The sequence below is a fragment of the Delphinapterus leucas genome, chromosome 4, assembly GCF_059928025.1.
Source record: "Delphinapterus leucas isolate spDelLeu-1000000601 "Yukka" chromosome 4, BTC_Dleu_Yukka2, whole genome shotgun sequence".
Lineage (NCBI taxonomy): Eukaryota > Metazoa > Chordata > Mammalia > Artiodactyla > Monodontidae > Delphinapterus > Delphinapterus leucas.
In genome coordinates this window covers 15231854-15258686 of record NC_143132.1, presented here as the reverse complement: position 1 = coordinate 15258686, position 26833 = coordinate 15231854, and the positions used below count along the sequence as shown (strand labels likewise).

At 38.4% G+C, this 26833-nt stretch overlaps 1 protein-coding gene across 1 annotated transcript in view; it reads right to left on the bottom strand.

The window, feature by feature from the left end:
- The window catches only part of GRIK1 (glutamate ionotropic receptor kainate type subunit 1), a 116768-nt gene that overhangs the window by 9111 nt on the left and 80824 nt on the right, over positions 1 to 26833 (bottom strand). Inside the window, exons 4-6 of the mRNA XM_089909878.1 lie at positions 20873 to 21054; positions 3673 to 3726; positions 302 to 475 (exon numbers count right to left, since the gene is read on the bottom strand). Of these exons, the coding sequence (XP_089766004.1) occupies positions 302 to 475; positions 3673 to 3726; positions 20873 to 21054 (410 nt within the window). The remainder of the gene's footprint in view (positions 1 to 301; positions 476 to 3672; positions 3727 to 20872; positions 21055 to 26833) is intronic.

The following is a 26833-nucleotide window of genomic DNA, read 5'->3' as shown; positions in this document are numbered from 1 at the left end:
AGCATATGAGATTCTTTTTTTTTTTTTTTTTTTTGGTACGCAGGCCTCTCACTGTTGTGGTCTCTCCCGTTGCGGAGCACAGGCTCCGGACGTGCAGGCTCAGCGGTCATGGCTCACGGGCCCAGCCGCTCCACGGCATGTGGGATCTTCCCGGACCGGGGCACGAACCCGTGTCCCCTGTATCGGCAGGCGGACTCTCAACCACTGCGCCACCAGGGAAGCCCAAGCATATGAGATTCTTAACCTAACCTCTAAGGAAGTCAAACATCATCTCGAATGATTTTATTTTAAAACTACTTACTGTCATCATGCCATCCAAAAGACCAGTCCCAGGCCTGGGTGGGGCCTGCAGTCTCTCCATGGACCACTTCTCAATGATGGATGACACGTGAGGATTGTCAACATTAAGCAGCCGAAACCCGGTCATATTTACACCACTGTACCTATAGAGTTCCAGATCTAAAGCAAATAAGTCCTGCGCAGTATTAAAAATGATAAAAGTAGAAAGAGTTAACATTTTCTGTGCTCTTTAGGCAAAAGAGAACTAATGATTGTAGAAGCAACAAATGATTAAAACAAGAATGGCAGCCATCATCACACTGGTTCTATAAAAGAACATTTCCTCTTGTTTTTCACTTGCATGCTGCCTGACAAACTCTAAGTAATCAGTTTTCATTTTCATCCTTTTTTCTTTTTTTTTTTTTTTGCAATACCGTTAAAGTTGGTATAAACCAAGAACAAGAATTTAGCTGCCAATAATTAGTATGCCCTTGGGAACAGGATGTGACATTCTGAGAAGCTAGAGAATTCTGTTCCTAGGATATAGTCTTTGGGGAATTGAAAAGGATCTTTGTGTCCATTTGATTCACTGCTTTTATTTTCTAGATGAGGAAACTGTGGTTCTGAGTTGTGATGTGACTGGCCTGAGAATGATCCACTTGTCAGTGGTAGTACCACCCTTCTCCCTCAAAACTTGCTGCCCCAGGCTGCCTTGAATCTTGCAAAGGAGGTGAAGTTTGGAACTTGCATATACATTTGATGGAAAGATAACTCTCAGCAAAAAAAAAAAAAAAAAAAATACCATTCCCTTGCTCACTGAAAATAACCTATGTCCCATATAATGAGAGCATAAAGAATGCCTGGGGCAAATAAGTCCTGAGCAATATTAAAAATGATAAAAGTAGAAAGAGTTAGCATTTTCGCAAGCTTAGAATAAGAACCAAAGTGTTCTCTTCAGAGAATAAACTGGAGCCTATGGTTGTGTTGATGTATCTTAACAGTAGTATTTGTTCCCTTTTAGATAATGTTGCAGGGAAAAAACTTGAACCCACTCTAGTATTTTCCATTACAGGTGAAGCTGAGTGTAAACCAGAAGCTTATGTTGGCTCATGTTTAAAATAGACTTAAGTGATTATTTCAACTTTTTCCTGTAAAGAAATGTTAGACACTAAAACATATCATTAAAATATCTCACATTTATGAATAAACCAAATTTTCAAAATAGCATTTAACAGTTAATAAAAGAGAAAAACTTCCATAAAAATTACTTACCAATGTAACTGCTTCATGAAAGAACAATACAAAACAGTACATTATTTCTGATGATAGTGGTTACTAAAGAGAAGTAGCTTCAGAAACACTCTGTGATTTATATGTGCAGAAGATGCATATAGATTTATTATTTTGAATAACTCTTTTCTACATCACTAGTTCTTCCCAAGATAACTTTGGATTAGACTGTAGAACTATAAGAATGCACCTCTGAACTCGCTCATGTAAGAAAAAGTATACTGTCTTTTAAATTGTTATATTTATTTCCCTTGCACTAACTAATTTTTTCTTTAAGTTTCCTTAATACTCATGAGCAAGAATGGTAGGAATATAAAAGCAAAAAATGGCAGAATGCAGATAAAACCAAAGGAAATTGCTTAAAGAAGCAAATTTAAAGAATAAGACCCAAGGAAGAATGATTCCTTTAGCACACTCAATGAATAGAAGGAAAGTTACTCAAGATACAGGGGATTCAGACAGAAACTTCCAGGATGCATATTGAATCCCTTATTAATTCAACAGTACAAAAATACAATGTGCTAAAATGGATACATTAAGCATGTGCAAAATTAGCTTGGTTTCCAAATTGTTTCTATGCAATATACAATATGGAAAATTTGAGGCCCAATTTTCAGCATCCCCTTGTTAGTGGAGGTTGAGGAAAGCAAGAGTGTGAGGGCAACTGGTTTGTCCTTCCATTGAAGACCAACCTTCTTAGGTTTCTTTGTTTATATTTTTCTCAAATTTCAACGAAGCCAACTCAACTTGTGTGTACACCTGGGAAGGATAGGAAGTTCTAAGGCAGATGGCAATCTCACCTTGAGTAAGACCTACGTGTTCATGGTGATGGGGAAAGGACCATATTTGTGATCATAGTAAGATACTTTCCAGTTCTCAGGGTCTCCCTCAACTGTTCTGACAGAGAGCCTGATCAGGATGTCAATGAAGGAGGGAAGACCACGGAAACTTTAGTTCAGGAATTTCTGCCCTGCATTCCACTCCCTAGCTCCAAACTCAGGAGCAGTGATAATTTTGACAACTGCCCCAAAGCATTTGTCTCATGGCATCCTCTGCAACCCTTCATGCTCTTAGAAATACTTGAGTTAGGAGTGGAATTTACTACTTCTAGAAGTATGTGTATGGTAGCTGCCTGATCCTTGTTCCAAATTCTTTGATTTCCCTAATGTACTAGCCTGCCTTGCCAGTTTTATTTGGTAAAATGATACTCTTACTGAATCTCCCAAAATCTGGGTAGATTTTAGTCGACACACTTTTATAGGTTAGAAATGGAGGTTGGCTCTGTATTTTCTTCTCACGTAAAAGAGTGGAGTGTATGTGTTGGGAGGGGTGTACTGTGTGTGTGTGTGTGTGTGTGTGTGTGTGTGTGTGGCGAGAGCTATCACATCATTTTGATTTGTTAACTGCCTAAATCATTCTCCTTGATCTGATAATCTGTCAAAATTTAAAGTTGTATAGGTTCTTTTGAATTTCTCCAGCTTAGAGCCATGGTTTTTCTTATGATGAAAAATGTTCAATGTGGAAAGCATCTCCCAAGCTCTTTATCTTGATGGTCTTCAAAACACCTGACAGGTGAACCTTGGCTAATCCAGCTATCCACTGGACACAGGTGGGGAAATCACATCAGATCAAAGAATGCCAAGATACACTTCAGTGTGCCCTCTAATGTATATAGAAAATGTAGATGATTCTTCTTTATTAATAGTTTGTATTTTGGCAGTTTCTATTTAATGAAAGCTTGATTTTAATTCCTTTCTGGGTGTACTTGCATTGATGCTAGTTAAGAAAGGAAGAAGAAAGAAAGAAAGAAAGAAAGAAAGAAAGAAAGGGAAAGAAGGAAAGAAGGAAGGAAGGAAAGAAGGAAGGAAGGAAGGAAAGAAAGAAGAAAGAAAGAAACAAAGAAAGAAAGGGAAAGAAAGAATGAAAGAAAGAAAGGAAGGAAGGAAGACACCTGCTGTTCAGCATTTCTGGATTTAGAGGGTTCTTAGGAAAGTAAAACAAATCTCCATGACAATAACTTGCCTTGACACTGGTGGGGCTGACTTAAAAATAACTGAAGATGTTTTTTATAGTGTGGAATACATTTCCACCAGATATGCTTACCAGGGTTGTGAAAAAGTAATGATAGTACTCAGTCATCATGCCCATGAACAGGATCTGCAAAAGAGAAATAAGAGAAGAATCAGAAACAGAATTATAATAAGAAATCGATAATTAGTAGGTTGACTGCAATAGCTTGGAGACATAGAATAGGAAGGGGCTTTGGAAATCCATAGACCAAGTAGATCAGAAACCTGAGACAAACCAATGATCGATGTGGAGCTAGGATCCAGGCCACTGACCTCCATCCAGTGCACTTTCAGTATGCTATGTTTGACCTTCATGGAAGTATTTGGTCTGACGATCAAATTTAAAATTAGTTTATGCTCAAAATATTTTATATCTGGAGTTGTCCATAATGGCAGAGAGCTTTGCCTTTCCTACTCCCTGGGTTTCTGAGTAATCCCATGCTTAGATATATATTTTATTGATCTCCTTAGTTTTAGTACTTATCATAATGCCCCAGAGTAAAACTCATTAAATGTTAAATTGGCAATGCTGATATGTAGATATATTTAAATGAGGATTTATAAATATGTATATCTCGGAAACCCTTCTCTCTACCCCTTTTCCATCTTATCCCATAGAGTGAGTAGGGGAAGAGAGGATTGTTTATAGATAGAAGGATGGGGACTATTTTTATACCAAGTCTCGCTGCCTCTTAATTCTGAATCTGTTACCTAATTGGGACCCTGACAGTTCCAAACATTCTGTGTATATTGTCTTTATTTGGTGGGGAGGGGCAAAAAGGAGGTAGACAGAAAGGACAGGGGTTCTAGGTAGAGGTAGTTTCTTAAAACTGTGATTTTACTTTTGGATTCCTGAAAATGGTGTCCACTGAGAAGAAACAGTTGCAAATGCTTTGGAGATAAGATATTGTCATCAATCTTTTAAATCAAGAGTATCACCTTCCTTGGTGCAGGTCACAAAGGACTGTTTGAGTGCTGTATTTTTGGTATTTGCATAGAAATGAATGGAGAAGATTCAGAAATGAAACTTTCAAGACAGTTTCCCCCACAACTCTGATATATTCTGGATGCAAATGAGAATCCCCTCTGGAAGTTTTAAAATCAGATATTCTTAGGCTCCATCCCAGAGACATCCAGAATTAGAATTTCTGAGAGTGGAGCTTCTGTATTTCACAGCAGTGGCTGATAATCACTGCTTTATGGAAAACATGTCCATTTGCATTAAGGAACAAGGACTGAACAAGGACTTCAGCTGAAGAGATGGATTGAAAAGTTCTTCAGAAAAGCAACACAAGTTATTGAAGTTCTTATAAGGTGTCTAAGATATGTAAACTAGAATGATTTTACATGAAAGGGGATAAAAAATGGAGAGGGTATTTGGAGACGGCATGTAACATACACGAGCACAGATCTGACACTTCTTATGCCCTCTCTGCTAACATGGAAACCAGAGGAATATTTGGTGAAATTGTAATGTCATGAAGGCAAGAAAAATGACAGGAAACTCTCTCTATGAATCATAAGCACACAGTATGTAAGTCACTCCTATGGTGATAACAAGACCAGGTGCACAAAAGGATTTTTAAAAGGGTAGGATTGCTTTAGGGCCATCAATAACATTGAAAATCATGCGTGGTGAGGTCTTATTAGCTGGTCTCTTATATCACTGGAGCATAAAGAGCTAACCTGCTGAGGTCAGTCAGGAATTCAATTTTTCATTTAGGTTGTTAGTATAATTGCAGGCAAGACTATCTCTTGAAAGGGAACTGGAAAGTTTTATGTCAAGATATAGACCTGGACACTGAGGTTTAAAATATTGTTGCTGAAAAAACACAAAGGCACCTGAGTTTCCAGCTTTTCACATGGGCTAATTTTTCTTTTTAAACTTTATTGTGGGGGCATTTGATCACCATTTGAGAGTATAGGCTTTTTTTTTTAAGCAACCATTCAACTAATTATTATTATTTATAATTTCTGGAAGCAAATATTCATTTGATATGTCTCTTACTTAATGTTAGAAAAGAGTCATGCAGATGCAGTGAATAAATAACTAATGGACCTGCTTTTGTAGCAGAAAGAATCCTTGGGCCTTCCAGATACACTTTTTATTTGATATACTAGAAAAGTCCCCCTTCTTGACTTTCCTACCTAGTGCCTGGGTCAGTGCTTCCTGGTTCTTCCCTTGAATTTCCTAGAAATGAAAATTAAGAAAAAAGTATAGTCATGGATCACTGAGCTGTCAATTTTATGGACTCTCTAGGACACGGGTGAATGAGAAATTTTTAGATAGAAATAAAGCCAATAGCACCAAAGCTCTTTATAATGGTTTGTACACTGGTTGGGATTGGCTGCTCTGCTGTCAAATGGTAGTATACTTTATACTTTATAGCATTCACACCACGATTTTCTCTCTGCATGTTGGTATTTCAGCTAAAAGTCATTAACGGTTTACGAAAATGTCATATCAAGATAAATGTCAGTTTTTCAAATAGTGTAATCATGATATGGGGATTTTTAAATGGTTCTTTGCAAAACTGACTTTTTCTTAACAAACACTACCTTGTTTGAATTTTTTTACTGTATTTTTCTGGATTGACCAGGAGGCACTGACTTAGGCAGTGTACACTTTACCAAGACAGTATTACTAGGAACTAGTTTTGCTCTATTTAAATCATTTTTAATGGTGCAAAACACATCACATCACACACACTAATAAGTAATAAATGTGGTTGTCAATACTATTTGTACTGATGGCACATTCCCCTTAATTGCTTCCACCAATACTTTAATAATGGTTGTTTCCTAACAGAATTATTCTTATTAAATATCCCCTTGAAACCTTATTATTGACATAGATTGATAGACTGTAAAAACCTAGCCCTTTCAATAACATTTTATATCTATAGTAGGGATGTATTTAATACCTATTAGTCTTCTTGATTTTGGAAGACCCATAGTGTGGACTTCATTAGTGCCATTTCCAATTTTCCAATGTGATGTGATTGTATTTCCTGGCCCCTTGTGCTTGGGTGGAGCCATGCGCTGGTTTTGGCCAAGGAAGTGGGAAAGATACTGACATATGTCACCCTCCAGAGATCTCACTCACCCTGACAGGTGACTACCATGATTATCAGTGCCCGACAAGCCGTTTTTTTGTTTTTGTTTTTCTGAATAAATACAATTGTCTGTTTCATGAATACTTCAAGGTATGTCATGACTTTCTTTTGATTACTAGAGACTTTAGGGTCAAAATTGTGGGTCCTCCATTAGCAACTACTCAGGAACATAGGGTATATATTCTATGTACTAATGCCATTCAGCTTTATGTTTTTCTTTAACTTTTCCCTTGGTACCAACTCTGTCCCTTTCTTAAAAAATATTTATGACTTTTTTTCAAATGTATTTTTCTAGGCTGCTTCAGTTCTTTGTATAATAAAGATATAACATGAATAAATTATCATGGTTGGGAGAAGCGGAATATTTTTTTTTTTCCATAAAGAGAGATGAACAATTCAGATCTGATATAGCTGGGTTGGGTTAGGGTAACAAAAAGGCCTCTAACAAAATACCATTCATAGTTAATCATATTCTATGTCCTTGCAGAATCAATGATAAGAACTCAAAAGTTCTTGTAGATGGTGGTGGTTCATTTTACATGTCAACTTTACTGGGCCGAGGGGTGCCCAGATTAAACGTTATTTCTGGGTGCGTCTGTGAGGCTGTTTCCAGATGAAATAAGCTTTTGAGAGAGCAGGTGACTCTTCCCAATATGGTGGGCATCATCCAATCCACTGAGAGCTTGATTAGAATAAAGAGGCAGAGGAAGAAGGGATTCACCCCTTTTCCTTCCTGCCTGACTGCCTAAGCTGGGACTTTGGCATGCTCCTGCCCTTTGACTGAGATTTTCACCACTGACTCTTCTGATTTTCAGGCCTATAGTTTCAGACTGTAATTACACCACAGCATTTCTGGGTCTCTAGCTTGCAAATGGCAGACTGTGGGCCTTCTCAGTCTCCATAGTTAAGTGAATCAATTCTTCATAATAAATCTCTTCATATGTATTTCCTATGGGTTTCTCTGGAGAACCCTGGCTAATACAGAGACCAATACCAAAATACTAAAAGTCCTACATACTCTGCATATGTATGACATTCCTTTCTATCTAGATAACACAATCCTTAAACAAGTGAGGGGAAGAGAGGCTGACACCTACGTGAAGTCCTTCTCTGTATTATGCTATTATGGAAATGCCACAGACTATTCTATTGTTTCAGTGGCTAGAAAATAATTACTGTTTTCTTTCTTTTGTAGTCAAAATGAATCATCAGAAAGCAGAATAAAACTCATTGGCATCTTTACTCTTGTCCTGCCCCCTAGGTTCATCAGAACCATTTTTTTCTTTTTAGATTCCATGTATATGTGTTAGCGTATGGTATTTGTTTTTCTCCTTCTGACTTACTTCACTCTGTATGACAGACTCTAGGTCCATCCACCTCACTGCAAATAACTCAGTTTTGAGAATGGACTTGAGGACACAGGGAGGGGGAAGGGGAAGCTGGGACGAAGTGAGAGAGTGGCATGGACATATATACACTATCAAATGTAAAATAGATAGCTAGTGGGGAGCAGCTGCATAGCACAGGGAGATCAGCTTGGTGCTTTGTGACCACCTAGAGGGGTGGGATAGGGAGGGTGGGAGGGAGACGCTAGAGGGAGGAGATATGGAGATATATGTATACATATAGCTGATTCACTTTGTTGTACAGCAGAAACTAACACACCATTGTAAAGCAATTATACTCTAATAAGCACGCTAAAAAAAAAAAAAAAAAGAACTCATTTGCAGTTGACTCCTGGAAGGACAACTCTAATGACCCCACTGTTATCAAGGTTCTCTGAAGCACAGTTGTTGTTCACTAACTATGATGTCTCCACATCTGCCCAGCAGTTTTCTGGAGTTTTTACAATAGAACTCTCATGGCCTTGTTCACAGTAGTATTGATTCTCCCTGGTCAAGCTCTGTTGTTCTTTGCAAAGACGATCTTTTGGATTTAGATGAGTAAATGTATCACATACAGCCTGAGCATCACAAAGACCGTGTTTTAGTTTGTCTTGAGAACTCTCATCCAAGTCTAGATGAAGAGAGTTTGTGGAGTCTAATTCCTATGGTTGGTGACAGAGTTGGTCTATAAGACACTTGGAAAGTCTCTGAGAAAAATCTTCCCATAACACGTCCTGGTATAAAGACGCCTATGTCACATTTCAACAGGATCATTTTCCTGAAGGCAATGCAGAGCTATGGAGACTGCAATTCTCCACAAACTCTCAGCATCCATTGCTAAAAGCAATTCATACCTCACAAATAATTGGCATAATGCTGCTATCATCGTAGCAGAAACTTGAAATGGAACCTGGAGTGCTCCTAAGCATTTTTGAGGGATTATTATAATATTTATAAGGGTTTTTATTACCACATCTTTCCATTGAAAAATAGGTGTATTAGAAGTTTATATTGACTAACCTAAAGTGTATTGCTCCTTTTATAGCCTTCTCAGTATCAGGATAAATTCTAAACCATCAGACATGATTTCTAGTCAATAATTTCAAGTGAACAACTTCCAAATATGTGACATACAATGTGGCTAAAATAATGTTTTTACCTCAAGATAGAAATAAGTTATTTCAGCATAAAGTAAATCTTCAGGAAGCCAGTTGAATAATATCAAGTCTCAGAGAAGCAGTTTTAAGAAGAAAGTTTGAGCTCTAGGATGTAGCTCTTTCTCACCTGCCAACTGTGGTACTTTAGGCTGCAATTGCACTATCCTCTGAGAAGAATGCTCCTTTGGCAACATACTTTTTAATGTTTGTCACCAGTAGAACAAGCTAGGTAAATTAGGCCTTTAGATCAATCTTTATTGATGCAAAAAAAGACACTCATAGAACACTGAATGACTGTAACATATCTACAAAGGTAACAGTGGAGTGTATGGAAAATAGCACTGGATCCCTGAAAACCCTGACATGTAGAAAACTACCCATATCCTTATGGAGTAGGATGAATAATGGCCCTTTAAAAATGTCCACATCCTAATTTCCAGAATCTGCTAATATGTTACTTTACATGGCAAAAGAACTTTGCAGATGTGAATAAGTTAAGGATCTTAGTTTATGGGGAATTACTCTGGATTATCCAGGTGGACCCAGTGTAATCACAAGGGTTCTTATAAGATGGAAGCAGATGGTCAGAAGGCAGAGAGGTGATGTGAAGATGGAAACAGAGGGAATGAAAGGCAATGTGATGTGGGACCACAAGCCAAGGAATGAGGACAGCTTCTAGAACCTGGAAAAGACAAGGAATTAGATATTCCCTGAATCCTCCAGAAGGAAAATAGCCCTGTCAACAGCTTGATTTTAGACTTCTGACCTCCAGAATTGTAAAAGAGTAAATTTTTATTGTTTAAGCCACTACATTTGTGATAATTTGTTACAGCAGCAATATGAAACCAACACTCCACATCATTTGCTCATCTTTCTGGGATTATGGCCTACGAGATTGCACAATTTTGGTGTTTTGATATCAAGAGCATGTATCAAGAGGAAAAGTGACTTGTTTGAAGTTGAAAACTTTCTAAATTTCTTTGTGCCTCTCCATTCACGTACATATACTAACCACATGCATGTACACAGATACAGCTACTCACAAAGAGTCTAGGGTTTTCCTTCCATTCGAAGATAGTGCTATGCCATTTACAAACCCAGGCCACTTTCCTCCTGCCTCCAAGTGAAATCAAAGGAAAGCAAAGAGTATTCCCCACAGTGTAGGTGAATGGAATAGCTGCACTATTTGAGAGTGTCTTTCAGTCTTAATTCCTTTATAAGCTTCTCTCTCCAGAGGTATGGTCAGAAGAAGAAGGGAAGCTGATACTAATAGATATTAATAAATGGAGTGGAGCCCAATGGGGTTTAGTTTAGCTTCAGAAGATAATCCTACTAGAAGAGCCACATGGCATCATCCAGGTGCACAGCAGAAGAGATTATGCTATTTAAGGAGTACAGTTTGCTGACAACAGAGCAGGAAAAAAAAGATTTCCCCTAGCAGAATGAAATAGGCAACGTGGCAAATAGGAGAGAGTGGAGTTTTTGGAGGATTACATGAACCCAAAGAATAAACTCTCTGCAACATCCAAGGGAAATTGGTGGAAATATGAGGTATAAGAAAGACTACAGTAGAAGAAAAGTTTTAACAGCAAAGAACTGAACGAATCTTGAAGTTGGAAATTTAACAGAGAATATGTTGCATACACTGTAATCTTTGTGCAATAAGCTTCTTTGGTAATGGTGGTAATAAAAACTATACCTCAAATTTGCCTGAGGGTGACCTTTGGAGGGAGAGATTAGTCATGTAGTCACTAAATGGTGGTCTTACTGGTCTCATATCTCTGTAACACAGTAAAGTTATCATAATTTTGGTCCTGTTTCTCAGATTTTTGGCTTTTTAGATGACTTTATTTTGTCAATTTATCTAGTAGCTGTCAGGCTTAGAAAACAATTATTTTTATCAGTGTTTCTCAGTGCATTAGTATCTCCAAAGAACTCTTTGAAAACACCCATGGCTGTACCCTATCCCTAAATATTCTGATTTATTTGGTCTAGGGTATGTTCTAGGCATTGGTATCTGTGACACCAAGACTCTCCAGGTGATACTTACATACAGGCAGAGCTGAGAACCACTGATTTATATTAACCAAACTCATATTTTAAAGGGATAACAATAATGATCAAAACTACTATTTGATGAGTGTTACAACATGTCCACTGCTGTAACAGGTTCTTTATCTGCTATTGGGGAGGAAGTGTTATCCCCAGTTTATAGATGTGAGTATAGTTATAGTACTTGAACCCAGGTTTGATTTCAATCCTGGGCTCTTTGTGCTATATTTATAATAGGAGGTATATATGGGAGGAAAGTCAGTAATTTGTACAAAGTCCTTCTGTACTTTGAGAACCCAAATAAAAACATATGGTTCTTTGGTGAGAGCAAAGTTAGAAGGACAGGAATTGGATCTTTATCTTAAGGAATGAATCCATCAAGCCAAGAGAGCTTGATAAGTTGCCCCTCTATTCTTGTTCTGAGAGCTGGCCCCCATTATAAAAGGTTGTACCATGGATGATGCTGCAGGTATTATGAGGAGCCTCACTCACTTTTCCTCTTTCTGTCAGGAATTCAGACCTACATAGCTCTTCTATTATAACATCTCTTTAGATGTTACAATTAATTAGATTCCAATTTTAAATCCCTTTAGTGATCTTTCAGGAAGAGCTTTGGCCTCTTTAATGGGGTCAGCTTTCATGAAGAAAAGATAGTTTGGGACTTTCCTGGTGGCACAGTGATTGGGAGTCAGCCTGCCGATGCAGGGGACACGGGTTTGAGCCCTGGTCCGGGAGGATCCCATGTGCTGCAGAGCAACTGGGCGCCTGCGCCACAACTGCTGAGCCTGCGTGCTGCAGCTGCTGAGGCCGGTGCGCCTGAAGCCCGTGCTCCGCAACGGGAGGGGAGGGGCATCTCAGTGAGAGGTCCGCGCACCGCAGCGGAGACCCAACACAGCCAAAAATAAATAAATAAATTTAAATCTTCAGAAAAGTAAAAAAAAGTACTGTTTAAAAAAAAAAGGAAAGGATAGTTTGTAAAAAAAATTGTAATGCAATTGTTAAAATTGTGTGATACACGTACTAATAGATATTTTTGTGTGCTTGATGTTACAATGGCAGTGGACACAAGGTGCTTAGGGCTTTGCATGGCATGCTAAACAATGCGGGCTTCATACTTAAGGCAATAAGGGGGTGGGGCGGGCACTCAGGAATTTCAAACTTGAGAGGTGTAAGATCAGATATTTTATTTAAAATGAACAGTTTCTGAGGTCACATGGAGGCTGGGTAGAGAAAAGGAGAGGGAGGGGACTTGTGACTGAGAGGTCAATTGTTCTAGCACAGGAGGAAGATGATGAAGGTGATGGAGAAAAGGAGGTAGGATCTGAAGCATATTTAGAAGGCAGAATCTACAGCATTTGGTAACTAATAAGTAGGAAAGGTGAGGGAGAGTCAAGGAGATTCCCAGGTTTCTGGCTTGAGTAATCAAATGGTATTTCTGGTTGGTGGGGGAAAGGATGAGTAGGAAGATGCAATATGTTAAGTCTGGCATGGAGATTTAATGACATCAGATGAGATCCTCATAAGGTTGTGAGACTTGGTAATTCAGACTGAAAGGAGGTTTGGGAACCACTATTGTGATATGATAGAGGAGGTGATGCAGTGATAGAGTTAGGATTGGGAAGCACTTTATCACTCTTGTAGTTTTGCCTAGATACCATATCACTAATAATACTGACGATGCTAATCCATAACATGTGGAATACTTCATGCATCAGTGGTGAGCTGCTTAGTGCCTTATAGGCATTGTCACATTTAACATTTCTCAAAACAGCATGAGCTATGGGTTATGACATTCCTATTTTACAGATGCAGCAAAGAACAAATAACTAAGTCCTCTACTACATAACCTCATTCAATACATTGAAGTTTTTCACAGCACTTTATTCTCCCTTTACCCTGGCACAGTCTTTAGCACATAGAAAACAGCCAATACATGTCAACTGAATAAATGGTGACATTTAGATCTTACAGGATCATGCTTATAACAGAAAGGATGTGGCTAACAGTCACGGGGAAAGTAGGGTGGAGGGATCTTTTTGATAAAATCTTGCATCTATGAAGGGTTGAAGAAGCAGGTATGGTTAACATAATGAAGTGATTTTTAACTTACTTCAGTCTTCAGCCTTCTTTAGGGAATCAGATAGAAGCTGTGGATCTTTTCCCCTGAGAAAGTCATGCCGAGGGGCACAGACATCCTCAAAATTTTGAATAGAGCTGAGGATCACTGATCCTGCTACAGGCTTAAGACATGCTTTTTGTTATACACGTCTTCAAATTCCTTACATGATTCCTTTTAAATTACCCCCACCTTTCCTGCAAAGATAATTTCTCTTATTGCCTATTACAGCCAAATTTTGATGTAGCTGGAATTAAGCATTAGAGCATTTCTGAGGCACATATGTGATTTTTATTACCTCTCAATTTGGATTGAAACAAATCTAAGTCCTTTTCCAAATCTACTCATTGGAGGTTTTAGAGCATCCTCAAAAGGGCATCCTGTACACTAAGAATACAAACAAATTGCAAACCCTTTCAGTAAATTTTTGATTATTCATAGAGGTCAATTAATTCTTGTGTATATTAATAACATACTCACATCTATGAACTGCTCTTTATAATCCAAACAAACTATGTGCTCAGGAAATGTAAAGAGATTTTAATATCAGCCTGAGAGAAACATAATTAGAATAGGAATGTGCTGTCAAAAAAATTATATAACAAACTGCAAATTATCATCCAGTTAGTATAAACTGAGATTCATCATGATTACATTGTCAGGATTTATCCAAAGTAATGAACTTCTCATCAATTATCTCAAAGACTACCAAAGGACTCTAAAAAACCTTACAAAAGAATGAACTGCTTAATTATTTCACCATTTCTTTGAAAGCCTACTAAGTACAAGGCAATGTGCAAGTTCTTTATGTCTAGATGCTAGTAAGAGGATTCTTGATTGCTTGTATGCATGGAAGCTCAGAGCTGAAGGGAAGCTTAGCAACAGTTAGAATCTAATCCAACAATCCTATTTTACAGGTGAGGTGACTGGGTCTCAGAAAAACAAACAGACTTGCTCAAAGTAGCATATTAAGACGGGCTAAGAAACTCAGATCAGAGGCACATTAGACCCTGGTTTGAAATTCCAGCCTTGTTATTGAGTGTATGCTCTGGAACCTCATTCTTCTCATCTGTAACATGGGATATTTGGAGGCAGTAAATAGATAACACTTCAGTCAAATACATAGCCTATTCTGGCACAAAATGACTACCCAATAAATGGCATTTATTTTATCCTATTAGGGGAAGAGCAGTGTTTGCAACTGCATCTCCCAACTTTCAGTCTAAGACTCTAGTCACAGTCCCCTACTGCTTTAGAAATTAGCTTCATGGTCTCCAACCAGTAAATTGGCATTAATAGCTAAACTCTTGTGACATGCATTTTCAAGGTCTCTTTTTGCCTTAAGGTGGCAGAGATTTGGGGTTTTGTTGTTGTTTTCATTGTTGTATCTTTATCACCTTCAATCAGAGCTCAACAAATATGTGTTGAATGAAAAAATGAATTTCTTTACTATGTCCCCACCACATTCACTACTTGGCTTCAATATAAACAACATTTCTTGAGAACTTGTGTAAACTAGAGATGATTGGATGTTTGAGAATCAAGGAAATAACACATCCAAGAAGTATGAAGCTTAACTAAAATGTGTTCCAGGTTCCATTACTTGGAGAATCAGTTGACTTCTTGGTGTACATAACAGTAGCAGAATAGGATACTTTCTTTTCCTTTTAAATCCTGAGATAAGTTTCAAATCCCAGCTTAGCCACTTGCTGGCTCTGTGACTTTGGGCAAGTTACAAAATCTCTCTGAAATCTGTCAGTTTCTTGTATGCAGAATTTTCTCATAAAAATTAAATGAGTGATGCATTTCACTTGCTTAGCACAGTGCCTGGCACATAATAAGTGTTGAGTAAAATGTAGCCCTAAGGTCTTTGGCTTATTTTATGTGTTTATGATTAGAAATAACAGACTTGGGGATCTGACTTAGCTGGTGCAGGTTCCAAACACAGAATTGCAACCTTTTAGCACATCACAGCTGTACTGCTTGACTTGATGTTTTCTGTCCTAAGAGATGAAGGCTGATGGTACTTCTGTCCTGTGAAAACATGAAATGAAACCCATCTAACTACCTCTGCTTGCCTTGGTCAGAGATGTTAGGCATAACTTATATGGGGACAAAAATCCATGCACAAAATTATTTGATTAATCAGCATTGCCATTGCACTTCTTAGCAGAGGGAAGCCAAGCGTTTAAGAAATACATTTTCTGCCTGGTCTTGTTTTTATGTTAATTGAAACAAAAGAAAAAAGAAACAAAAGCACATAAATGTTGACAGGAGAAAATGCAATATAATTCTACAAAATATTTTGGTACTAAAATGTTCTATGGAGGCTAATGGCTCAATTATAGCTTAATGCTCATTGCCACGAGTGTTGAAGGAGGAAAAACATCTCCCCTCTGATGCACTTGTTCATGTAAACAAGACAGCAGTTTTCCTAAGTCAGAAACAGTATGTTCATGCTCATCCACTGGCCACTTTCTAGCTCAGGGAATTGGCCCAGCCCTGAAACAGCTTCCCTGCTAGATGAAGCACCACTGCATCCCTTCCCTCCCTATCAGAGACCCATTAGGTTTCACTATGCTTGAAGTAGTGACCTGCTTTCTCAATCCTATTACAGGATTTGAAAACGACTCTGCAGTTCTCCAAAGAGGCAAATTTATTTTCAGGAAGGAGAATCATTAGCTCAAATGCATTACAGTTCTTAATAATACAGAATTTCAGGGTTGAATGAAACCTTCCTTTTGAGGAAACTGAGGCACAGAGGGGTGACTTGTTCAAATGTGCTTGGCAGAGTTGAGAGTTCAGCATACTGAGTAGAGTGGAAGAAAGGTGATTTGGGAGATTACTGATTAAGAGCTTCTAAGCACAGTTCTTGGATCATTCATTTCATCTATTCATTCAACATAGATGTATTGGTCACTTGTTGTGTGTCAAATAATGTAATAGATGTTGGGGATTTGGGAGAACAAGACAAAGAGAGCTCCCATCCTCTTGGAGTTTACAGTATAGTAGGGGATAGAGATAACAAATGAATCAATGTCCTTAATTAATTATAGATTTTTATTAGGGTTACAGAGCAACTAAGTAGATTGCAAGGTCATAAGGAATGAGAAAATAGTTTCTTCTCCTTTATCTCCCAAGAGTTAATCATGAAGGCTTAGGTGAGGCAGACTTTGGAAAAGAATGTTCCAGGTGTTGGCAACTGCAAGTGCAAAGGCCATAAAGTAGGGAAAGGAGGGCATGTTACATGACCAGGCAGAGTGCCCTTGAAATAGTGTATTGGAAGCTGGAGGCTGGCAGGGAGGCTGGAGGGGGCGGATGGGTCACATAATGCAGGCCACAGATTTTCACATTAAAATCATGCTCAGTAGATAAAATTAACGCTGTCCCTGAGCTTCAATTTTCATTTCCAGAAAAAAAAAAGATAGTACTAATTATATCAATGATTATTATGTCAATTAAAGGAGATGGTTGCTTATCACCCAGCATGGCACTAGGCACATGTTAGGAATTCCCTACCTAGAGTCTTCCTACCCTGTGCCTCACCTTTATTTGTTTTGTTTTTGTTTCTTTGGCTGCACTGCGTGGCATGCAGGATCTTAGTTCCCCTGCAGTGGCAACGCAGAGACCTCACCACTGGACTGCCAGGGAATTCCCCTGTGTCTCAGCCTTAAATTCATCTTCCATCAGCCACTCCCTTGGGAGAACCATACTCAGAGTGAAGGTGCAAGTGCGGTGGATGGTGAGCCATCAGTGGGAAGACAGAGGGACGTGGGGGGTGTAGGAGTGAGGAGGGGCTGGGGACCTGGGATTTCCACATTAAAGACAGGCTAAGGAGAGATCAGCATCCTCTAAAAGCAGCAGGATGCCTGCTGGGAGGTGATGCATGGACAGGGAGGAGAGAAGACATGCAGTGACCTGACGGGTCCCATGTGTGGGCTGCTGGTTTTTGGGGCCACTCTCAGACTGCAGAAATTCACGAAGACCATTTCTTGTTATGAGAGCCGTGCTCCCCTGTAGCCTAATCAAGTCTTGACATTTGAATTTCTAACTAATTTGGGGGAAATAAATTTTCAGATTCTCATCATATAGTACTTGTTAAATATGAATAGAAATAATCACTTTGCTGAAGTGATTATCATGGCCAAGAATAATTATAGACTTTTCCCCAATTTTTACTTTTAGATAAATGTCAAATATCTTCTTTAAAGTGCATTTGATTTATTTTTTCTTAAGAATCATTAAAAAGTAGTAAAATATGATGAAGGTGCAGGGAAGTACACGGAAATAATGGGAAATGTGCATGAGAAGAAAGATACGTTGGCCTGGCAGAGAAAATTTTCTCAGCAGTGATTTTAGTCACCAAAAAAGTAAAAGCTATTAATACTAATTTCATCTAAAGAAGACCAGCAGCAAGTGGTTGTGTTTTCCCCGGACATTTCTGGAAGCCTAGTTCAGAATGGTTATCCATTATGAAATGGGGGCCCGTTATGGTAAAGTAGGCATTCAGGATCTGAGATCATAGGTCAGGCTGGCTATTCAGAGAATGACCTTGTATGAGGCACTTAACCTATCTGAGCTTCAGTTTTCTCAACTCTGAAGTGAGAATACCAAATTTACTTCAGGATAAACTGAGATGACATACAGGGTGCGAGACACCATCTTTGGTACCTCAGTAAAAGATATAAGTCTCTTTCCTTCCTTTCTTTCCCTCAGGAGAAAGGGTGGTTGAGCAGTGGCTGGCATCAGGACCCTGAACTCCTGAACCCTCAGACTCCCTAGAGACACTCCGCAGACAGATTCAGGAAAGGTCTCTGAAAGAGTTTCTACATGTTGTTGTCCAGGACTAATGGAACAAGTTAAAATGGAATCACACAGAGTACTAGTGTCTCATCTTGACTAGAATAGAAAGTCCTATGGTCTTCATTATAACTTTTCAAACCATAACAGCCTCTTGGAGGTCCAAATGAAGCCCATTAAGCCAACCTGGATCCTTTGCTGTGATTTCACAATGAGCAACAGTTCTTTCACATGCAGTAAGGTAAGGGTTTCATGCTGGAAGCTTTTAAAAAGGTTCTCCACCCCTCCCAATCTTTTCAGATCATGGGTCTAGAACAAAGAGAGGATGAACAGTCTTTGAGTCACTTCCCCCAAGCTTCACAGCCAATCGTACCATTCACGTGATTAGGAAAAGCAAACACAAGATAAAACACAGTAAGACAGGAGGGAGAAAAATGTTTGTGCCAATGGCTTGTGCAAAGTGGAACTAATCCTACTTCTCTTTGCCCCTGCCAGACATTTCTTGAGAGGGCTTCTCTTAGATGATTTTCTGTGCCTTTTTTAATTATTTTTAATTTTCGTTTGAATGATATAATCTCCATGCCACAAGGAAAGAACAACTTACATCAAAGGAATTTTATATCCACATTTATCAAACTACAGGAGAAACTCTAGCAGCCCCTGCCCATGGCCATCAGGCACTTCCCTTGCCTATTCTAAGCCTGCCCTTTGGGAGAGATATGACCAGTTATGTGAGCCGAGTGGATTTCTAACTAAGAGAAGCCTCATCAGCAAATCATTCTCTTAAATGTAACAGAAGTCCCTAGATTCTGTTAAGAAAGACGCTTGGGAAGGGATACTTCTTTGCATTCTGAAGGCTATGCATAAAATCTGGGTGTTTTCCTCATTTCTGGCCCACACTCCATTACACACTTTAATGACTGTATTAAATTCTCAGATGAAGCCTTAAGATAAGGAGAAGCTGATGATATTTATTCACCTTTCAAGTTCTTTAGTTGCTGACATCACTGCAGCATGCTTGCTTTCTTTACTGAGAGGTACTCATAACAGCTAAAGACTTGTTAATGCAACTATAGTCTAGAAGTAAGTAACAAATAGTCTGCCTAACTGGAGAAGCAACGTGTCACTGTGGAGAAAGCATCAGATGGGATAAAGGAGGCTCAGTGCCTGTTCCTGGCTGTGTCGCTCTGGGAAAGTTATTTTATCTCCTATAGAGTGAGAGGATTAGCCTTGATGACGTCTACGATTGTTTGCAACCACAATTTAAAATATGTTCTATGACTCAGTGGCTTCTGAGAAATGCCCTTCCAGTGTGAGATATAGCACTGGAGAGTCAGGCTGGATGACTGCGCCCAGAGAGCTCTTCTAAGTGACTCAGAAACCCACAGTTCTGCATTTGTATGGAGGGGTTGGTCTACTTGTGAAATTAGTGCCCATTACCAGTCAACCCAACAGTACACCCCAGACATTTTAAACTAGGGAGTGTAATAACACCTTGTGCCATTTTAGGTAAGAACATTGCCTCATGCCACAGTAACCACTTAAATATAGAGAGGCACCCATTAGGCCAAGTAAATATAACCTGGCTATTTCTTTCCTACTTTCCCCAAAATTCAATCCCCTGATTTTTTATTAGCGCTTCTATTTTAAACATCTGGCTTGCCTATCCCATTGTCTCTGTCTATGCTAGAGTTTCTCAGCCTCAGGACTATTGGCATTTTAGGCTACTTAGTTCTTTGTTGTGGGGTGGGGTGGGATCCTGTGTCTTACAGGATGTTTAGCAGCACCTCTAATTGCTAGCTGTCAGTAAAGTGCCACCATCCCCAATATGACAACCAGAAATGTCTCTGGACATTGACAGAAGTTTCCAAGGGGGTGAAATCACTCTGGGTTGAGAACGACGAGTCTAGGTTTAATCTTTTTTTAAATTTATTTTTCATCTATTTTTTATTTTGATTCTGAGTTCTCTTTCTTAGACATAAGACCAGTGCTATATCCTGAAGTGCCCAGAAAGTATTAACACTGTTGTTATCATTCTTAATGTTATTAAGATCTTTCATTTATATAAGATTTCACAATTTATTGTTTCCACCCACATTACCCATGGAGATTAATGCATGGCAGCTCATTGTCTGTAATAAATTAGAAGAGAGAAGCATCTTTTCCATGACTCTCTCCATGCCCCTTTTTCACTGTGCTTGGAATCTTGCATGTTTGACAAAAGAGGTCTTGCCATGAGGGAGATGTATTTAGGACAAGTAAGGCATTGTGTAAATGAAATCTAGCTTGTTTTTTTCAAAGGACGTAAAAGAGGAGATGCTTAATCAACTTGAAATGATACTCTTCTCCTCTCAATCTCTGCTGGCAGGATCTATATATCTCCGAATATGTACACAGGACCACACATCTACAACTACATACGAACAGGTGGTTTCAAAGAGGTCTGAGCCCTATGACTCTTTAAAAGGGTTCTGAAGTCTGCAATCTTCAGCCTAAAGTGGACTGCTGGCATTTTATCATGCTGCACTAAGTGAAAGCAGATGGCATGTCTGAGAAAGACAAACGAACTCATCTCCCAATATTTTCACCTCCTTCTTACCCCTCTTACCTGCTTAAGGATTTCAGCGGCTGTTTCATGTGAACAATCAAATATCACATAGAACTCCTTGCCTTTCTTCATCTCCTTGAGTAAAGGCTTGGCATCTTTATTCCCAGAGGGCAGCTGGCGGATTTTGATTTTAATGTTATATCTGGAGGGAGCTTTGATGAGCTCTTGCAGACGAATGAGACCTAGAAAATGACATTCAATCATGCAACAAACTGTTCTGTCCAAAGTATGTTTGTTGCCATTTATAGGCAAACTCATATAATTCCCAAAATGTATCAAGACGCCATCTACCTAAAGGTTACATTATTGACTTCTCATTTGTCATTCCTCTTTCTATGAAATTCCTCTTTCTATATGGATTATACTGTATTTTCCTTTTGTGGGTACGTGTGGCTGGAAGCACAATTTTCCCAAGAGGATTCTGAATTTTTTAGAATGCAACTGTCCTCTCCAGCTTTCACCACATATCTTTAACAAATCAAGTCAATACTGTAAAACTTTTGTAAACAAAAAGTTGCTTGAAGTTTCCAAAGATGCTTTTTGAAATGGATAACACCCATTCGCTTTAGAACACTAGAATTTCTTGGGGTTATAAACCTCTGTAAACCTTTCAGCAAGTTTTTATATATAACATACTGTTTACCAGCTAATTGGTTGGACTGTTCTATATAATCTTCCAGTTCCTGCCATATAAGCTATTTATAAATGGCTTATTGTATTTTCTTTCTAATATAATTGAACATCGTATGGGAAAATACTTTCTTGATTTAAAAGAAAAGACGATAGAATTTTAAAAGATTATGATAATAAGGGCAGAAACAAATTCTTTAAAAATACACCATTGGTAATTGTAAGAAAGTGTATACAGCCAACTAACTTGATGGAGAATGTTTAACTCACCACAAATATGAATCCACCGAACTGCACCATTTTTTTAATAGAAGTGCTTTAACAGGGCAAGACCAATAGCTATATGAAGCCTCCATCTTATTTCCCCTAATATTAACTGGTGTTCGCTACACTGCATGATGTTGGCTCTTACTCAAGGATGATCATTGGAAAATTGAATATTTTTTATTACACAGTCTGTGCCTTCAGGATGTGTCAGCTTCAGGTAATCAATAGGAAATATTAAGCTTTGTCACTATTCAGATAGAAATTGTGGCACGCACTGTGCAAGACACAGCATGGATGCCAGCTACCTCTGGACTTGATGCACTTTTTTAATTTTCTTGTTTTATTTATTTAGTTATTTGTTTTCCCTAGAAGCTACATTTTTGTGTCGAAGATGTTATAAGATTCCTCTGTACCTTGGGTAGGTGTGGTCCTGAAGTACAGTAAATTTGTAAGCTACTCTTCAGAGTCAAGTGGACCAGGGCAAGGAAGGAAGGAGCTGTAGAACCATATCAAGATTTAGTGCTCATTATCTTTTTTAAAAAAATTGTATTTATTTTATTTTTGGCTACACTGGGTCTTTGTTGCTGCATGTGGGCTTTTCTCTAGTTGAGGTGAGCGAGGGCTACTCTTCATTGTGGTGCGCGGGCTTCTCATTGCGGTGGCTTCTCTTGTTGCAGAGCACGGGCTCTAGGCGTGCGGGCTCTAGAGCGCAGGCTCAGTAGTTGTGGTGCACGGGCTTAGTTGCTCCGCGGCATGTGGGATCTTCCCGGACTAGGGCTTGAACCCGTGTCCCCTGCATTGGCAGGTGGGTTCTTAACCACTGCAACACCAGGGAAGCCCTCATTATCCTTTTTAATTTCTTTAACATAAAAATAGAAATTGTTAGAATGATAGACTTCCTGGGTTCTTGATACTTTTCAAATCAACCAATGTGACTGAAGGCTCCCAAGCACCAGTGAGTCACTTGTCCTCTTACTTCCAGAATCACTTGTCCTGAGCAACTGATGAGTCCTAATGGAAGAAAACTGAGCACGTGGATTTGTGTATTTGTTAATCCTAACAATAACCCTATGAAGCAAGGGTTATTATCTTCATAATTTCAAGTAAGAAAACCAAGGCTTGGAGCAATTAAGTAATTTACTCAGGGTTACAAAGATAGGAGGAGCTATGGATTCAAATTGCTTGTGAGTCTAGCACTCAGTCTTTCCATGTCACCATCATACCTTACAAATACAAATTGTTGGTGCTTGAAGGACCAGATATAGCTTTGGATTATTCGATAAGAGAGGTAAAGAGTAGAAAGAGGTACCCATTCACCTTTCTTCTTTACTCCAGGCTGCTTGTGAGTCTCTCTTGTTTTTATTGTTTGTTTGTTTGTTTGTTTTTTTCCTATCACCTTCCTGCTTTGCAATCGCTTCCTTTTTTTTTTTTTTTTTTGAGCATGACCACAAGGGAGATCAACATGGCCTTTAAATAAAATGGGAAAAATATTTAAGGAGTACATTTCATATGCTGCAATGAACTGCTCTTTTGTTCTTTGCTAAATGGAATGTCAATCTTGAAGTTCATTTTCCTATCATGATGACTTAGATGCATGTTAATGGCATTTAAAGTTGAATATATTCTCTCCCTTCATTCATTCATTTTTACGGGAAAACATTTTCTGGATGTTCACTCCATGCCAAGTTCCATCCATGTTAAGGGCTGGAAATATAACATGAACACATCTTGCTTTAAGGTCCGCACAGCCCACAGGAGTTCATCCCATCTAATCTTGTATTACGCATGGGGCATCACTTATTACTTAATTTGATAAACTATGACCTGAGGCTGACGGGGGCTGGAGCAACTTGCTCAAGGTTGTGTAAGGCTATCATGTGGCAGATTCAGGGTTTAAAGCTAGTTCCACCTCTGACACCCCAAGCTGGGGCTCTTTCATCAAATCAGTGGCTCCTCCTGACTTTGAGATTTAAGATCAACTAACTAACTGGCTGAATGACTAACTAACTATATAAATAAATATCTGGATAAATAGAGAAAAAAATTTTAAAAATTTGGACCAGCATAAAACATTCAGCCTTTATTTGGCAAATGAAGCTGTTAATAAACAGGTTCCCTCCTCAAAAAAATTAACTGTGAGCTTTCACAATTGTTTCACAAAAGAAAGTTATTTTAATACCAATAGAGGAGAAAGGAGAACTCAGTACAAAAGATTAGTTTTTAATTGGACTAAATTTACCTTTCAGAAAAACTCACTACTAAGCCCTAGTTTTCTCTTTTTGTCCATATGCAGGTGAACTGGCCTCAGGAAAGGAGAAGATCAGCAGATTTAAAGGTTACAGACCCAAGATGTAGGAAGAACAAAGAGCAAGAAACAGGGAGGTTTACGTTTCTCTTTCAAAGCAATTGTTTGTGTAAAAGAAGCCTTGCTGCCTTCATTAGCAAACATCACAGAATTTACAATTAGAAAGGCTTTTTAGTCCACAGGAGACAAAATTTAGAGAAAGCTTTCCCTTTTATTTGCATTTTACAGCAATCCAGCAATCCATTACACTTCATTGTAAAAAGTTAAAACTTGTCTTTAAACAAGTCGTTACTTCAGGGAAAGAAAATTGATGTAGGCACAATTCCTAACTTTGCTAATGGCCCTCCTGTGTGTGGATGCCAGCCCTGCCAGAGTGACCCAGTGCTTCTAGGATGGGACTCCAATTGCAGAGAATGGTAAGGGTACGTGCAAACCTGGCAATGGTGATGGATTTTCTAGTCAATTGCAGGAGAGACACTTTAAAAATGAAATGCAGAAAAGGAGATAACTAAACAAACCGAATAGAGAGACATTCTACAGTAAAACTGGTATGGACTCTTCAAAAATATCAAGGTCATGAAAGACAAGGGAAGGCCAGACTGTTTTAGACCAAAGGAGACTAAAACGACCTGACAGCTAAATGCAGTGAGTGATCCTGGATTAAAAAAAAAACTGCAATTGGGACAATTAGGGAAACTAGAATATCATATATATCTATATAGACATTAATATTGATATAGATGTTAAAAACTGTACCCGTGTTAAGTTTCCTGTGTTTGATAACTGTAGTGTGGTTATAAAAAGGAAGGTCCTTGTTCTTAGGAAATATACTCTAATGTATTTAGAGGTTAAATGGTCATGCTGTCTGTCACTTACTTTCAAATCGACAATACTACTACTTGTTGTTGCTGTTGTTATATTGAGAGAAGCATAGCGCATTAAAGCAAATGTGTCCAAATGATGACAACTGCTGAAATTAGATGCAGGATGTACAGAAGTTCATTGTACCTTTCTTGCCATTTTTCTGTAAGTTCAAATCTTTCTTAATAAAAAGACAAAACATGAGCCTCCTGCATCCACTCCCACCTCTAGTAATGCAATTGGAAACTGCACCTTTGGTTTGAAAAGTGCTTGAAAGCAAGGAGTCTGTTTATTTCACATGAGTTTGATCTGGGCTCTGCATGTAGAGATAACGTTCAAAAGTGCTCAAATTCTAAACTCTCTGGCCATCTATCTACTCTGCATAGTCAGATATGATACAGAAAAGTGCTGATTTGTATGCACGTACACTCTGGGAACAGGTGGAGCACATGGAGGAGAAAAAAAGAACATGCTATTTCCAGTAGCTGTTTAAAATTTTCCCTGTCTTCACCTTAAATAATAATAAACTTTGCTATTTGCATTGCCCCTTTTTATGAAGTATCCTGCATGTCTTATAAATAGCTCAGTAAACCTCAGAATATACCTCTGAGGTGGATAGGTGTCATTGCTGTTTTACAGTAAGGAAAGTGAGGCACAGTGAGGTTAATTGTTTGGATTGGCCTTGAAAATGAGTTACAGAAGTCAGAAATTGGAAGAGACCTTAAAGGTCAAGCCCCTACTTGATGCATGAATTCCCGCTACACAGCTGCTGCTGAACACCTCTTGGTTCGAGAAATTCTCTACCTCACTTTTTGCAACTCAATCCATTTCTGGACAGTTTTAGTTATATTTAATGAGCAGCAGTTCAAAAGAAAACTACCTAGGTTTTCTTGAGTCTTAGTCCAATTTCCTTTTCATTGTACCACAACAGTGGATTTGATGTCATAAAAATGAATGTAATAAACCATTGGGACCCAAAGATAAGATCGCACATTTTAAATGTTAATTTCATCTTCATTTGAACTTGGAAACATGCAAAATGGCATTTCACAAACCTGTTGGTATATTAATGTATCCAAATCTAATAGGATTCTTAAGGGGATCTATATACCCTCCAGAGGAGAGGAAAAAATCAGAACTGAGAAAAGGAGATGGGTAAGTGAGTGAATTACCTGCAGAAATACAGCATTTATAAGTGCAGATATCCATACATACGATTTTTCAAAAAAGCATCAAAAAAGGCTAAAGACTTCCCAAAAGAAAAATTGTGTTCCTTGATCGCAAAGAACCTCATAGAAGAATCTAGTCAAAATATTTGAGATTAACTATGTTGCATTTAGCTCTATCAGTATGTTTTGGTCCTAAATTCTGGCCAATATCAATGGTAGCTAAAAATAATAAACCATTATGAAATATCTAAAAATTGATTTCCTGAGCAGAACTCTGAAAATTTGATAGGGTTCTGGTCAGGGGACTGGAGTGGGTAAATAGGAAGGGTAAAAAAGAGTAAGGACAGAAGAAAGGGAACTATAATATATTATCTTGTTGGTGCTGAGTGCCAAGGACTTTCCATTCTCCAACTATTTCAGGTGGAATTTTGGGAGGGCATGTGGTAGAGTGTTTTGGCTAGCATGAGTCATTATAACAACACAGAGGTGTGAATTGTGATTGCTAAGGTGAAATGATTCACTTATTCTTTTACTTGGCACTGATTGTTTACATTTTGGCTTAATCACCTATGTCAAAATGTTTAATTTTCTTCAAGTCTAAATTTTAGGGCTCTGTCAAGATTCTTGGTTCTGAACAATATATTCTTTCTATTTTCTATGGGGAAATGAAGGAAAATATAATAAGCATAACAAATCTAAGTCACTATTTAAATATAGCCCAAAGAGTAG